Source organism: Myotis lucifugus, unplaced genomic scaffold (genome assembly GCF_000147115.1).
Source record: "Myotis lucifugus unplaced genomic scaffold, Myoluc2.0 scaffold_28, whole genome shotgun sequence".
Taxonomy (NCBI): Eukaryota; Metazoa; Chordata; class Mammalia; order Chiroptera; family Vespertilionidae; genus Myotis; species Myotis lucifugus.
Genome location: NW_005871076.1, coordinates 5,352,430 through 5,369,461, shown reverse-complemented (window position 1 = coordinate 5,369,461; position 17,032 = coordinate 5,352,430). Strand labels below are relative to the sequence as shown.

The 17,032-nt window shown below is 39.4% G+C and overlaps 1 protein-coding gene across 1 annotated transcript; it reads left to right on the top strand.

The window, feature by feature from the left end:
* Positions 1-4,014: 4,014 nt before the first annotated feature.
* IGIP (IgA inducing protein) lies at positions 4,015-9,042 on the top strand. The gene is given in 2 exon segments (XM_014453833.2): positions 4,015-8,785; positions 8,787-9,042. Coding segments are annotated over 2 exon segments (159 nt in total). The 5' UTR covers positions 4,015-8,737; the 3' UTR covers positions 8,898-9,042.
* Positions 9,043-17,032: the final 7,990 nt, after the last annotated feature.

Genomic DNA, 17,032 nt, shown 5'->3' with positions numbered 1-17,032 from the left:
AGATGATTTTAGAATGGGGATTTCTGAAATTGTTGCTCTGGTGGCTTTCATAGCTCCACAATTCATTTTATTATACATGTGAACATATTTTTAAGATTGCCCCCCATAAAACACGAGATATCAAATCTAATGACTTTTTCCCCTTTTCAGAGTCTTTTCAATATCAGAATGCGATCCTGCTTTCTAAGTAAAAGGATGCTAAAACCAGGGGATCTTTAGCAACTTGGTTTGGAACAATTGGTGATAATCCTGAGTATAACATTTATGGTTGATTTTCCCTAAATTTGAATATCTTAATAATTTAGAGGTATGTGTACTTCCCCATGAGAGTGGAATGAATAGGAAAGAGAATTTATTGGAATTGCTTAAGTGAATAAATTAACTAAAATTGTTTGTACAAAGTTGTCTGTTAAAGTTTATCCATTTTTAAATCAGACATTGTAATATTTCTGGGGGTATTTTCCGTTGCAACTTAACTGAATATAGGCCATTCATAATGAAGTACACTATAAAACTAAAGTGACCACTGCTATTAAAATTACTGTTTTCATCCAGCAGCATTAGTTACTATAGGGAATTTACAATGTGTTTTTTAAAACAGCTGATTTTAATATTTGAAGTTATTAATCCTAAAACTTAACCTAAATTCAAGGCCTAGGCCATTTAACAGGCTCTTTTTGAACATTAATTATCATGGGCTAAGTGAAGATCATCTAAACTAGCAGTGGCATGAGTCAGGTAGAATTTCTAGATGCAAGAACAACCAGATGAAAAGTGAAGGATGATTGGTTTCAAGCCAACAGTTTGTCATCTTTCAGCTGCTAAACTGACGACCAAGTTTTGATGTTGAGTGGTCTGGGCAATTTATGCCTTTAGGAAAGTTTGAGTGTGGCAAAAGTTATGTGTTAAAAATATTTTTCTTAAAGAGAATTTCATAGCTACTCATTTATTTTGTCTCCATGTTACGTTTGGTATTCATTTTCTTTTTCCTGATGTGCTTTGCTTTTGTGGAAAATTGTCTTGTTTGAAAGGTGGAAACATGGTGGTGATACTCTATGTAAAATAAAATTACTCTTACAGACCAGAAATATTTTACTCAATTTTGGAATTGCAAGATTTTAGCGTTTTTATGAATGCATACTTTGTTTCAATGATTATTAGTAATTTGCTTATTAAATTTTTGTAGCATTTCATGGGAAAATTTTAAGCTAAAGACTTTAATTTTCTTGATTTAGGATGCACTTTAATAATTCAAAAGGCCTCCAAGTTCAAGGACCAAACCTTTATGTTCTAAAATCTTAAGAAACATGGAAATATTCTTGTTAGCATGTGTTTTGGTCTAACCTGGATTAATGTAGAAGGATCCTAAGAGGACTTAAGAAAAGATGTCCTTATTGTAAACTGGCAGTCAACGTAATGAGATAGGTGACTTATGTATTCACCTTGACTTAGTCAAACAATGATGGCAATCAGCTAATGAATTATTAGTCACGTGTTGGGAGTGGGTCAAACTCGCATTCAGCTGGAGTGGATTTGACGGTTTCCAGTTCAGGTAGTTTGTTGGTGGCATTTCACCTACCTCCCTGCCTTACACATCTGGCATTTTCTTTCACCCATCTTCGTTTTCCCTTGTTTGTCTCTCCTTTATTCTTTTTGCCATAGGCTTGCCAGTGGCATTCAAGCTTACCCCATTGAGAAGGAAGTAAATAAATTGCTGACTCCTGTCTTAGAACATAGCTAATTGACCCCAGGAAAATTTTTGTGTTATGAGGTAATTGGGCAGTTTTTCTGACTGCTGTTTTCCCCATAGTCTTAGTTGGTAATTTGAAGGACATCAAAATTGTTAAGAATTTGTGAATTAAGAAATTTGTGAATTGAAGAGAGTAAGAAGTATGTGTATTTTAGGTAAGTTACTGGGGCTGAGACTTACTGCTTTGGAAATCTGAGAGCAGAAAGGAGAGAGTTGTTTGATGTGCTTGTGTGAGTGTGATAGGTATATCGGAATGGTTTGGAGGTAAAGTGGGAGGATTTTTATTAGAGGTAGGAAAAGATACTAAGGTGGAGTCTTAAATGAGAGTTTTTTACTAAGGACAATGAAGTTGATCTTTGCTAAGGAAATGTCAATTGCCAGAGAAAATGGGTCCCTTGTTGGTTATGGGGAAGTTGTTGGTCTGTAGCTAGATGTTGTAATGATGATGCATTCTACAGATATGTTTTTAGATGTAGGATTTTTGCTTTTCTGGACAAATTACGTAGAACAATTGTGGAATGGCAACTTTTCTGGTCAAGGCAAGTTGGTCCCGCAGACTTATTAAGAACTTTTTCAGTTATCCTATGTAATAAAAGGCTAATATGCAAATTGTCCCTCAACCAGGAGTTCGACCAGGGGGCGGGGCTGGCCGGCTGGCCGGCCAACCGCCTGCAGCCCCTCCCCCTGCCGGCCCCACCCCCACCCCGATGGATCAGGAACGGGTCTGGCCAGCCAATCTCCCGCATCTCCTCCCCCACCTGGCCCAATCAGCCCTGATTGGGCGGGCCGGCCAGACCCCACCTGTACATGAATTCGTGACCAGGCCTCTAGTAATTTATAAACTATCAGGAATATATATCATATGTACTCTCTATTCTCCTGGGCTCATATTATAAGATAACTTACCTTTACTTTTCAAAATGGTCCTTAGATCAAAATCATTTGACTTTTTTGCAGTCTACAAAGATCTATATTATACCTTGTATTTACAGAATCTTGAGCCTTTGGTCCACATACATTTCTTAGAAGACAACCATAAACCAGATAAAAACACTAAATTGCAATATTAGGCATCTTTTCTATTTCTTCTACATTTGCAATCCTAACAACCATTTTAACATTGTGAACCTTATGAGACCCTCAGAATACTATATTTATGAAATCAGACAACATACCACCCCCCCCCAAACTCAAGTTTGTTTGTTTTCCCACTTTTTCTGTTACTTTAAAATTGTAGAACTCCCAAGAGTTCAGTGGTGGAAGATGTTAATAATATAATTTAGTACATCTTGGAAGTTCTTATGCCCTTTGTAGAGTGAATTGATCATGTTTAGATTTCTGTTCCCAATATCCCAGAAGTGTTTTAAATTATATAAGATAAAGAATTGCTATAATACTTACTTTTAAAGTTACCTAATTCAAGTATATTTGGATTAACTCTTGTTTTTTAGTTTAGTATGTACTTACTCTCAGTGATTTTGACAGATTATTTTCAAGTTTCATTTTACCCAAATCTGTATATGTGATAAAATCTGTTTAAAGATAGCTAAAAGAAAGGTGTTGATTTTGTATTTGGAAGGTAGTTTTTTGTTAAATTCATTAACAATAGCAGAATTGTTTTTATTACTTATTTTGTAGAATTGAGTTTGATTTTCACAATTCATTGTGTGTCAGATTTGAAATTATAATACAGTTACAAGTCAGTCCAGAGCCTTCTTTAATAGCTCCTACCCTTAGGAATGTTGAAAAAGAAGTGAATTCCCAAACCTGTGTCAAGAACCAGTGATTTAAATGTCTTTGAAAGGCTTCCTTGAGTCTAGTCAATGGAGATAAATGATAGCCCATTTCCATGCTGCATTGTTGTTAGGGTTTATAAAGTTGTCAATATGTAAAAGTGCAAAAGCGGGTAAAACTATGTAAAATTGCCTATAAATTTTCTAGTTTTCATTATTTGCACTATTTACCTTTGCACTTGATTTTTTGGAAGTTAAGACTAGTCACTTTCACTTTTGTTTCTAGTCTTTTCTAATTTCTTACAGAGTTATGTTTTTAATATCCCACCCAAAGCACGCTTATATGCAATTAAATATGCTTTGTAAATCTGAAAAAACATTTCTTAGTGTTAGCTATGTGAAAAAAATTGTTTTGATGAAATTTTTAATATGGACCTTTATTTGCCAATAAAATCCTTTGTAAATGTGAGCTTTATTAAACTATTTGAATAGACAAAGTGAAAGCTTAGGATAGAAATATATATATATATATATATAAATATAAATAAAATGATGTATTTGAGATCCGACTTCCAGCCTGAGATGGCTTGGTTTTGGAGTGATTTGTATTCACTGAAATCAATGAGATCTGAGTCTAGCTGGGTATTGGCTTAAAAATCTGGAAGTGAAGTGGGTGGCAAGTGGCAGCTCCCTCTTTCATGTAGTTTTCCATAATGCTCATAGAGTTTTCTCATGGTTAATGTGATATAAGTGGTATTGAATAATTATATTAAATGAATATTCCTTTTTGGAATTCAAAGTTGACTCACTTTTTGAGGGGGGGCGTGGCAAGGGATAAGAGACTTTATTTTAACTAGAGGCATTCTTATAATGTAAAGATGTGCTCTAGAAAGAATAGGAGAACAAAAAGTATACCTGTGAACATATATTTTGTCTTAGTGAAATTGTGCAACACAGGTAGGTTCAGAATTGAAGGAAAAAAAAAAGGTTGATAGTTTTGTCAATAGTGTGAAAATGTGTTTTGGCTAAAATTATTTTTGTAAGTTGTTTAATTATTTCATTTTATATTCCCTTTCCCATAGCCTTTTAGGCAATTCATACTTAAAACCAACAAGTAAGAGGCCTCTCTTCAGATCTGATTTATTTTTGGAATGCCAGAGTGTGTTTCTGGATTGGGGGGAGCTGGGAGTAATGTTTTAATTCTTGACATCCTCTTCTCGGCATGTCTTGCTAGTCATTCTGGATCTTACTGTTTGCAAATTGTGTTGAGAATTCAGTGATGTGTTTGAAAAGAGAAAGTCCTCTATGACATAGTGTGAACGTTTGTGGCTGGAGCCTTGTAGCTTTGTTTTTAATTTGAGTAGAAAGTTAAATTTCCATTGTTCAGATTTTAGGCTTTTGTAGTGGAATTGTGCCTGGTAGTTGTCTAAATATGGACCAATTTGGGGACACTAAGGTTGACAAATGTGTATCTGACTCCAAATAATCCTTTACTCAAAACTATAAGGCTTGCATCATTAGAGTTCTCTTAAGTTTTACGTTGTCAAATCTTTAACTGTGGATGATGATCAGCATTATATCTATGAATTTCCTTTGGGAAAAGAGAAAAATTCAGTCTCCAAACTTTTTCTTAGAGACTAAATTTACCCTATATGGAAAATGAAAAATATTTTAGAAAGTGGCTTTGATTATTTTTATGGAGTTTAATCAGCTTAATTAATTATTTTTCCTAGTTTGAAGCACTATTTTTTGCAAATGTGAATAAAAGGAAAAGATCAGCAATTTGCCCCCTGCCCTTTAGGCTCTTTAGTTTTCTGCCCCCATTTCCCAATCCTGATATAAGATGAATTACGGGTATCCCTCTAAGTACCTATAACCCCTTTTTGGGGTTACAGATTCCTTTGATAATCTGATGAAAGTGATGGACCCTCTCCCCAGAAAAAAATGCACATAGGTAATTTTGCAAATAACCTCAGGTGCATCACATATCTTCTGAAACCCAAGTTAAAAGATCTCGGCTCTAGATAACTCTATAAAGAACATTTTAATTCAGTTGATAAAATTAATAACTAGCTATTGGCTTAAAACATTTCTGGAATTACTGTTAGATGGTGGCCCCGATTAGCGAAATATGACATTGTAACCAGCTTTGTTAGATATTACAACATCCAGACAGAAGGAAGAAAGCAAAGTTTTGAGAGCTATTTATAAGGAGTCAGGGCATCTCTAGACATGGGAGCCATTTCTGGTTCAAGGCAGGGGTCAGAGTGCCTGATAGCTTCTAGCAGGGTAGAGTTTGATAAACCACAATGCTCAGGATGCCAAGGGGTTAGCCATTATCTTAACCCCTTCCTCACCAAAAGATTTTAGTTTTGTCTATTGGGAAACAAGATGTCACTAGGAAAAAAAGATTTGCCTTACAACTTTGCTGGAACACATCAGTTTGGTGATATGTGGGACACCAGTATTATTTTTGAGAAGGTGCATAAAACCAAAGTAAATTATTCTCTGTGTAGAACATTATTTATTAGTAACATTTCTTTGGATGTATTCACTTTGACAATTTTTACCAGTAAATATTGGTTTTATTTAAAACTTGGAATCCAGTTTATAAATAGGATAGTTGATATATCTGTCCTTTCCCCCATGTAAAGACTAGTTTAAAGATTTATGCATACTTTTTACATTTCTCTCTTGATGCCATGAAATGGGGTGGGTGGCGGGGTGGAGATCTTTGAGTCAACAACTGACAAGATGTCTTCTCCAAATTTAAAAATTGAGAAGCAGCACTTTAAGTCTAACTCTACACCATTTTAGTGCATGTATTAGTTTTAATAATGATTTTTGGTGCATGCCTTTGGGCTTATTCAAAAGTGTACAATAGGAAAGTATATTTCCTTTCTTAGAAAGGAGATGTTTTTCTACTTTGCAACATGTGATTACAAAAATCTTCCTCTGTGGGAAGATTAACCATGTATTGAACTACTGAGAAGTATATATTTTTAGATATACAGAAGGAATCTACATGGAGCAGCATTCAGACCTATATAGAAGTCATAGCATTCTGTATAGGACCAAAAAGGAAATAACATTAAACACTTAAACAGATTTTGTTGGGTAGAAATACCTTTAGATCTTGCATTGACTTACAAAAAGAAAATGCCACAGAAGTTTGCTGAAAACTTTTGTTGTTTGAATTTTCTCTGTCAGTGTATTTAACCCAAATACAACAGTTTTGGGTTTACACATACATTAAGAATCAATAAATCAAAGCTAACTAAATAGATCAGTCTGGTTTGCCAATCCAGCTTGACTGAAATAAGTAAACTAATCACTTGCAACATGAAAAACTGTCCAACTCCTAAGGTTTTGACAAAATAACCTTGGCTGATGTGGGGAGATTCCCACTTTGATTTCTGACCTGACAGTGAAGATTCATACTTCACCTGATTTCAAACCTGACTATGTCTGTTTAAGGAGCTATGGTACAGTTTGCTAATTCAATCTCAGATACCTGTTGATTACCTGTAAGATCTAGAGTCCAAAGTAGCCAGCAGCTGTATCCCTGAGTGCTCTGTGCCCATCAGATGTCTTAAAGTAAGCAGGGTTGGGACAAGTCACAGCTCAGATGAGTGTTCTCAGGTGCTGTGGACAGCCCCAGCTTCAAGAATTGTAACTGCTTTCTTGGGAGTCATCACTGAAATAATGTCCCACATGGTGTTACTTACTGTAGTTGCTCTCTCTTTGAGGAGGCCCAGAGCACACATTCTAATAGCTTGTGGCACTCAGAGAGGGGGTGCTAACTCTGATGCCCTGGCAAAATTCCAGTTTAGGGATGTGGGTCTTCTTGCCATTCTAATTGGAAATATGCATTGCTTTCCATTTTCCCTGTTGGTCTCAATGCAAACCAACCTAGTCTGTTTCTTTGCCCCAGTCCCAAGTCTCTTAAGATGCTGGTGTGTAATATATGGGCCAAGTTCTTGTCTTATCCCAATTGTACAAGAGTTAAGGATTGATTGAGCGCAGTGTCAGAGTGCCCTGTACCTGGAGGGTAAACTCTTGTAATACTTCGGCGATAAAATTGGCCCTCTTTTAATATAAGTTGGGGAGTGTGCACTGGCCAGAGGCTTCTATCCATGAGGTGTGACCTAAAACCTATTTTCCCTCTTTTCTTATAGCATTTTGAGAAAATCTGTTGGGTTTTCAGTAGTCAGGGAAGGCCGGAGTTCTGCAGCTTTAATCTAGGTAACTGAGGCTGGTTTGAGCAAGACTTTGGTTAATTAACTGGATTCTCAGATGCCACAGACTCCGTGAAAAGTCACCATTATTTTCAATGGTTGTGATAGAATTTCCCCCAGTAGCCATTATTTTAAGATTATATTACAGAGTTGCTTTATTTGAGCTTTTTGTGTATACACAATCCCAAACTGGAAGAAATTAAAAAAAAAAAAAAGGAATCCTGCTGTGAAAGGTATATATTACTCTAGATTTTTCTTACTGTAAATATTGTAAGATTGTAATACTGTCGATATTTTATTAACCAACAAATGTTAATCTATGTGAATTCAGACTTATTTTAAATGTGCTTCTTATTTACTGTGTGTGGTTCTTGTTGCTGACAGTATTAAGTTATATTCTGATGTAAGATTAACTTTATTAAAGAATGTAAACATTAATGTTTCCTTATGGGAAAACAAATAAAGTATAAAGAAGACAATTCTTTTCAGTAAAATATACTATGTATTTACACTTGCTAGACCCAGCACCACTTATAAATTTAGTACATTGTTCAGAATTTTAGTTAACACAGCTGACATGGTTGTGCTCTGTTTGAAAGTCTAAAAGTAGGTATTGTTGGAATATAAACAGTTTGTTTTTGTCTGCTGTGAATCATCTTGAAATTTCTAATCAAGTTTGTAAAATTTTTATAGTAAAGCATTTTAATGACAATTTAAAAATTTATCTTCTCTAAAGAATGGTCAAAGTGATATCCTTTCAGAAATAGAATTGTTCTTTAATATCTTTCCAAAATGACTTTGGTTAAATGGACCAGATGTGTATCAGTTAAATTTTAGGACAAAGTTGTGATATTCTTTGAGTTTACAAGTTAATCCTTATTGGAGATGTGCCAATTACATAGTAGAATATCATTAATTTGCACTGTTTGGGGACCCCATTAAGAATGCTGAAATTTGCCAACTAAGAAGTAAGCAAATGCAATTTAAAAAGTAAATTTGAGCATTCTGTATTAAATATGTGTAGTTATCATATGAAGAAGCACTGTGTGTCAGGCTGTAATATAAACCATACTTGCTGTCATGTTCTCCCATCTCAGTGCTGGGAACTCACCATGTGGAAACCAAGCAAATGTGTTGTGCATCAGCCGGCTTGAGTTTGTTCAATATCAAAGCTGAAACTAGCGAGGTCTGCTGTACTGCTTATTGAAGTATTGTGATTCTTTTAGGCATTGATTCTTACAAAATATATACTGTAACAGTATACTTTGTACAGATTTAAATTTTATTTGAAAAAAATGAAATAAAGTAGGCAAAAAATAAAGATGTTTATTTTTCATGTGACTATATAAACAGATCAGTCTTTTGTTTCAGTGCCTTTGGGGAGGGTCTGGTTGCTCCTGGGTATTCTTTTTTTTTAATATTTGATAGATGGAAACCATTTTTAGCACCCAGTGACAGGTATACTTGCCTGGTCATTAATTGGCTGCAGCATTAAGTGTACTCTCACACTGGAAAACGATTTTTTAAAACAAATTGGGTTTGTGGTTTTTTGGTTGTTTTTTTATTGATGACAGCACGAATGGCATCCCTATCTTGCTTCTTGAGTCCATTTTGAAAATTTTCTGAAGAGAAAGAAAAACTTTCCCCTATATCATGCCTCTCCCATGGAAGGTTTTTGTTTTCTGTTGTTTTACATTTGGATTTGGTTTGGGGTAGTAGAAGGGTTACAAAAGAGTATATGACAAAAAGATGAAGAGAATATTCTGAAATAATAGAAATGCTTGAAAATCAGATCTTTTAAAACTGCTTTTCTAGTAAGTGGAGTGGTGGACAATGAATAAACTTACCAATAAAAATGTGGCACAGGAGTTATCCTTCAGAATAATTTTAATGGGACCTTCTCATTGAAGATTAGATTATCTGACCAAGAAGAACCATCCCAGTTTTTGCCCCTAACTCAAAAATCAGTGGAAGCCCAGGGAGATGACATTTCCTTGACCTTTAGAAATGGAGTTAGAAGTTTTATTTGTGGCATTCTCCTCATCTTATCTTTCCTGGTGTTTTCAGTTACCTTCAGGCTGGGTGTAGGAAGGTTTGAAACAAGTGATTGCAGGAACAGGGTTCTTGCAGAAATTACACTATGGAAAAATACAATCTTATTTAAATGTGTATGACAGTGATTATATTCTAAAAATGCATGGCCATTGAAGTATTTCAAGTTCATAGTATCGCAGTTCCAGGCTTCCCTGGGTGAATCCTAAGAAACTGTTGTCGTTATTGTTTTGTTTATTTCTGCTAAAATGTCCCTTCTTTGTAAAGAACAGCAGACTAGCTATTGAACTAGCTTCTACTTCTGATAACCACTAAATCCAATAGAAAATAATGCAGAGACTTTACCATATAAAAACTTAACGTTTAATACTGTTTTGGGGAGGTAGGGGAGGTTTTCAAATGGCCGTTATGACTCAGTGGTTGAGTGTTGACCTATGAACCAGGAGGTCACGGTGAGTTGCAGGCTTGACCCTTAGTAGAGGGCGTGCAGCCTATCAATGATTCTCATCATTATGTTTCTTTTTAAAAAAAATGTGTTTTTATTGATTTCAGAGAAGAAGGGAGAGGGAGAGAGAGATAGAAACATCATGCCTCTGATTTGGGGGGGCACACAGAGGACAGTGGGTACTTCTTAAGGAGACTAGATTCCTCTTTCTCCTCAAGGGAGGTCAGACCAACTCCTGGGTCTCTGTCCGAGAGGAGGGCTTTTCAGGCACAGGAGCTTGTGGTAGAAACTCTAGCCATGATTTGCAGTAAGTATAGGAAGTAAAAAGCCAGAGGCCAGGCCCCTTCCTAACTGTCCTGTGGCCTTAATCTTTAAAGACGCCAAATACAGGGCTGCAGGGTAATGTCCCAGATTTGAAATAGGTTTTAACTACAGAGCCAGGCTTGTAGGGCCACAGGAACCCCAAATAAGGAGCCCACCATGTTCAATAGAACTGTTTCTTTTCTAGTGATGTAATTGACCATCTCTGCCCACCCCCACCTCCCATGGTTAACTTTTATTTAAGCTTGTGGTATGTCATTTACTTTGGCTCTTTTGCATGGTTTTGGAAATCTCTTTGTTTCTACTTCCAGTAACAACTTTTTTCTAAGAAGACAGGACTTTTTGATTTGGAGAACTGGGTTTTGGGCGCAGTTCTGTTCATTCAGGATCAGAGTAAAGAGACCTCTTTTTCAGCTTTGCTTCCTAACCCCAAGGCCAGCACACGTCACCACTGCTTTCACCTCAGCATTATCCCCCATACTTCTAGAACTTGAGGGGGAGGAGTCAGTTTTTTCCCTTGAAAACGGGGATTCTACCTTAATATTGCAAATCTCCACAGCATTTCCAATAACGTCATCCCTACCAACATTGATTTTCATTCATCTTGATTTTTTTAAATCAGGCCATTTGGCACTTAGGTTGGCAGTGGGAAAAGTCACAAAACACTCACTGAATGTTGTCATGTTTAAAGAGCAGGATATCCCCACATTACACCCTGCAGAGCTGTCCAGTTAACCCCTAAGAATTCTGACTAACCCTACACGCCCAACTCATACCTCAGACCTTCCCCGGGGAGCAGGAGTTTGTCAGCCTCCTGGGGAGATTGGCAGTAGCTCCAACCTAGCTCTGCTTTCTCTATCTCTGGCTGTGACACCAGAGTGAGTCTGTACTGTTACTATCCTAAATTTTTCCAAACCCACCACATTTTTTAAAACTAGTGTTGAGTGCTTAAAATATGGAAGGCACCAAGCTAAGTGTTTTGTCTGGGTTATTTCTTTTAATTCTTAGTACAATCCTGTGAGATAGGCACTATTAATATCCCCATCATACAGAAGAGGAAACTAAGGTACAGAGAAATTAACATGCCCAGGGTCGTGTAGTTAGAATTCAAGTGACCAGTTCCAGCAGGCTGATGCCAAAGCATATCCCATGCAGTGGTCGGCAAACTGTGGCTCGGCAAACCGCGGCTCGCGAGCCACATGCGGCTCTTTGGCCCCTTGAGTGTGGCTCTTCCACAAAATACTGACTTCTGCGCATGGGCCACGAAGTTTCAATCGCACTGTACGTGCGCGCCCGCACGCGGTTTGCCGACCACAGCTCTAGTGCATTGCCTTCCCTGTGAGGTTCTGTCTCCTCTTTCCCTAACTTGTAGGGTCTCCCTGACTTTGATGTTGCCTCACCTCAGGCTGTAGTTAGCTGGATGGCAAAGCCAGTGTTCTCTGTAGCAAACGAGGATTTCTCTGTATAGCTCAAAAGCCACAATTGCTGTTTTGAAAGTTGATTCATGAATGAATCTCCATTTTCATTTTTCCCCTACCCTTTCATGAGGGAATGACTTAGAGCAGGTCTGAAGAAAGCTGGCAAATGGCCCTTCCAGGCCTCTCTCCACTGCTTTTGCTTAAAGTAAGCACCGCCCTGAGTACTATTCCTGCCTCTTCCCGCCCTCACCACAATGACCTGATCAAAGGGCTGTGTGAATGAAGCTCTTGAATTCTGTCTAGTGGAGTTGTTGATTTCTTTATTGTTCCCAGATTATACCACCTCCCCCTGCGCCCTCAGCAGACACCCTATCTTTCTTACAACAGACCTCCTATCTTAACCCATTTATGTTTAGTTAGACTAGAGGCTCAAAAAGGATCAGGAGGCAGTCTCTAGGACAGTGATGGCGAACCTATGACACGCGTGTCAGAGGTGACACGTGAACTCATTTTTTTGGTTGATTTTTCTTTGTTAAATGGCATTTAAATATATAAAGTAAATATCAAAAATATAAGTCTTTGTTTTACTATGGTTGCAAATATCAAAAAATTTCTGTATGTGACACAGCACCAGAGTTAAGTTAGGGTTTTTCAAAATGCTGACACGCCGAGCTCAAAAGGTTCGCCATCACTGCGTCGAGGAGATCTGTGTCTACCCGGATCTGCCAGGACCAACTCTGTAGTTTCCAGCTCAGAGTTTTGCCTAGGCTTTTACGTTTCTGAAGGCATTTTCCTGTGTCCTCTAAAATGCTATTTCCCAGATGCTTCCTGGCCTCCAAGGGGAGGTCCAGAGTCTGTCATTCTCCAGGGGCTTCTTCCAAAAATAAAATATGAAATTCCTTGGGACTGAGGGGTGGTTTATAGGGCTGTGGCATTTGTTAGAACTCTTGCCCGAAAAAGGAATATCATAATTTAAACTGGAACCCCTCGTGTTTTTTGTATCCTCTAACAGTGATTTTCAAAGTGTGACCCCAGGACTAAGAGCGTTAGCATCCCTTTGGAAATTATTAGAAATTCTTGGGCCTCACTCCAGACTGAACAGAATCAGAACCTGCCTAGAGCCCAGCAATGCTCAGTGTAACAGGCCCTCCAGGTGATTCTGATGCACATTGATGTATGAGAACCACTGCTCTCTAAAGCAAAGGTTGACTCTTTTGAAGTCTTAGGTTTGAAAATGATGAAAGCTTGGGGGCCCCATCACCTGCTCACAGACACCCCACCCCCACCCCAGGTCCAAGTTAAGATTTCCTGCTCTGGAACTCAGAACTTCTTCATGTCTCTGTGGCTTGCACCCCCTCAACACAACCTCACAAAGAGGTGGCAACATACTCCCTCTTTGCTTTTTCAACTGTATACTATTGGTTGTCACTGAGAATGGGCAGCCCCTGCACCAGATAGCACAGAGAAAAAGGCTAGCCGCTCCCTGCATGTGCTGTAACTAGCCCATGCATTGAGACAAAAACCAAATGCTCAGGCATGGGGCCTGGACCAAATAGAAAAGTGATTCCTTCTTTTCATTTTTCCCCTCCCAGCCTGGAGCTGCTAAAAACTGCTGAACTTCCTGTGATAGTCCTGGCTGGGAATGTGGACAGGAGCTAGAGCTCAGTCAATGGCAAGTCCTGGTTTTGCCTGTTGTCTCTGATTAATTGTTTGTAGCATCCCGGTTCACTTGCACAAGTATCCTGGTTTGGATGACAAATTATATGGTCACCCATTTTCTCACCTAACAACCTCCTTACTGCCATGCTTGCGCCCTGCAATCCATTCTCCACACAGCAACTAGCTTGTAAATGTAGTTACAAGGCTCTTACGATCTGGCCCCTGCCTAATTCTACAGTGTTCTGTCCTTTCATCTCCGTATTCATTTCTCTTAAGCCATATCGGGCATCTTTCTATATGTTGTATGCCCAGAGCCCTTTGCCACCTAAGGGTCTTTGGCTTTTCCTAGAACATACTTCCCTCTAGATCCCTGTGTGGCTGGAGATAGAGTTTGACAGTTTCCAACCAACTCTCCATAAAGTGAGTCCCTGATGAGAACCAGGCTGTTGCATGGTGGGCAGAAGGCGAACTGGGAAATCAGACCCCCACTCTGGAGGATTTCCAAGGCCTTTGAGTCCTGTTTTGTTTTGTGTTTTTGTTTTTTGTTTGTTGGGTTTTTTTTGGAAGAAGCATGGAGGTGGAGATAAAATAAAAGTATTAGGTTTGACATCAGACCTAGATGCAAATCCAGGCTCTGTCACTAGCTCTGTGGCCTTAAGCGTCTCCTAGTCTCAGTTTCCTCAGCTGAAAATGGGATAAAAGTGCCTACCTCATTTGATTGCTGAGAATGTCAAATGAAATAATTTTTGTTAGGAGCTTATTACATGGTTCTTAGCACAGAATAATGTTCAGTAACTGCTATCATCATCATCATCCTTCTTGTTGGAAAAAGGGGAGACAAATGTGGGACCCGAGTAGTCGGTAGGAGCACTGCCTCCAGCAGCCTCCGCATTCCCAGTGGGGGGACCATGAAAACAGCACATGCCTCTGTAGAACGATTAATTAGTCTGCATTTAGCTGAAGGGACCCTTTCCATTCAGCTTTTGGCCGACCCTCATACCTTTTTCCTGCCAGTCCAAGGAGGATTCAGTCTGTGGCTCTCTCTTCACAGGCCTAGTTGTATACTGGACCAGGTTTATTTTTGGTCTGTCACTTAGTGTCTTTGTTCCAGGTCTGGTGTGTCTGAGGTTTTCTGGTGATGGAAGAGGGTGCTCTTTTGGAAAACAATATGTGGTCTCCATCTAGGAACTCTGTTTCCTTCTGGCAACAGGCAACAGCATAGACTCTGCCATCTGCCAAGGGTGTGGGATGACTAGAGGTCAATGCTGAATATTAATTCACCTGTTGGACATCTAAGATAGCAGTTAATCAGCCACAGGAAACAGCTCTTGCGTAAGAAAAGGAGTGATTCGCCTATAGCAGAAATTCTTAAGCCTGGGCTTTTTGGGGTCTATAAAGCTCTTAAAGTTTTACATAAGATTACCTGTATGTGCAAGGTGCATTTTTCTGAGACGAGGATCCATAGTTTTCTTCAAAACTCTCAAGGGAAGTCACAGCCCAAATAGGTTCAGAATTACTGTTCCTAATCTGAGAGTAGAAATAGAACCCTCTTCTAGGTGGTCTCTAAGAAGCTGCATCCTTCAGCCTAGCTGATCAGCAGGACTATTAGTTGTTTAGGCTTCGAGGAAAGAGAGCTACTCTCCTTGTTGGACCCGTATTAGAGGGTTGGAGTCTGCCATACCCATTTGGGAAATTGGGGCTCTTGAGCTAGCTAAATATCTTTCATTTTCCCTGAAATTTGGTTGCAATATTATAAGGTACTCTAAACCAGCGGTCACCAACCTTTCGGACCTCACCACTGGTTGGCGACCACTGCTCCAAAGGTTTCTTTAAACCAATGGTTGCCAACCTTTCGGACCTCACGGACCACCAATGTCCACGGACCACTGATTGGCGACCACTGCTCTAAACTGCCACATTTTGTGCCAAATGAAGAACTGGTTTGGTGTCATCTCAAAGGTAGGAAGCAGCATTGGGTGACTTCACTAGGTGTGTGTTGGTGGTAGTAATGGTGGAGGGTGCAGGGGTCTCTTTATGTTGCCCTCATTTGAATGCTTGGTATACAGTTGGTACTTAGCCACAGTCTATGCATTGATATGGAGTTGTTTCCTTTTCTTTTGGAGACATGAATCTAAGTGCCATAGTCCATTTTTTAATTTCCCAGAGGCCAGTGGCTTCTCCTTACCCCAAGGGCATCCTTTCATGAGGGGTCAGGGGCCTTGGTCTTATCCCCAACTGTGCTTATTTACTCCTTACCCTTCACCCTACAAACCCTGAAAAATATCTCTGAAAGCCAACTTGGATGGGGCCTGTGAGATTGATACTTCTTGGAATATGATTTTATTGTTGAAGCTACACCCCAATTCTGGGCAGTATGGCACTGTCTCCTGCTTTTCTTAATACCCATCACTCCTTTTTGTAACTTCACATCCAAACTAGAAAATGTCACTGACCTGCCTGCTGAGAATTTTCCCCTCCTCTCAAACCCCAAGTCCATGTGCTCAACCCACCTTACTGGAATGCCGCATTAGATGCTGCAGAGTTTTCCTAAGATGTGGCTGTCCTGCCTGAACCAGGCCAGTGTGCTCTGAGCTCAGAGTCAGCTTACAAGTGGGAAGTATGGGCTGGGAATAGCTGAGCACAGTGGTTCCCTGGGCTTCCCCAAGAGCAGAGCCTGATCCCCATAGGATGAATTGGTTGAAGGCTCCATGAGACAAGAGTTTCACTTTGCTTGGGGGGCCTTAAGTCGGGATGTTTCAGACATGAAACAGTCAAATCTCCAAGACATAAGCCTCTGATTTGGAGCCATCAGACCATGCAAGGCCACCCAGCCCACCAAAAACATAGGCACATCCACTGACACTGCCATTGTGTGGGTCTGCCATCATCCCAGGACTTCCCTGATCCACACAGAGCTCAGGGGTCTTGGAGGTGATTAAGGCCCACACAAGGCGACATTGTCTCTGCCTGCTCTTCCTAAACGCTCTTTATACAGGGAAAATGCGGTCTTAGGAGGACCTGCCTGAGCTACATCCACTCTGTGAAAGAGACCATGATGTCTGAGAGGCAGCTCTTCCTCCCACTCCTCAGGGCCAGCAAAACTAATTTTACTCCTTCCATCTTGCTTCAAGTCTCCTCTCATGAACCCTGTTCCACTTAATCCAACCGTTTTGAGCTGTGTCTTAATAACTATGACTTGAGTTATCTCTTGATTGTAGGACTCTGGGGATGATGAACAATGGGGAGTAATCACCCTCTGGTGCTTGTTTTGCTTCCTCCTGAACCTGGGCTTCTGAGAAGAAATTGTGAAGGAAAAGACAGGCCTTCAAGGCCATATGGTATCCCACTCTGCTCTCAGGTAAAATGAGCCCCCGCCCCCCTTCCCAGTCCAGGCCAACTGGTCCTTGTAACCTTAT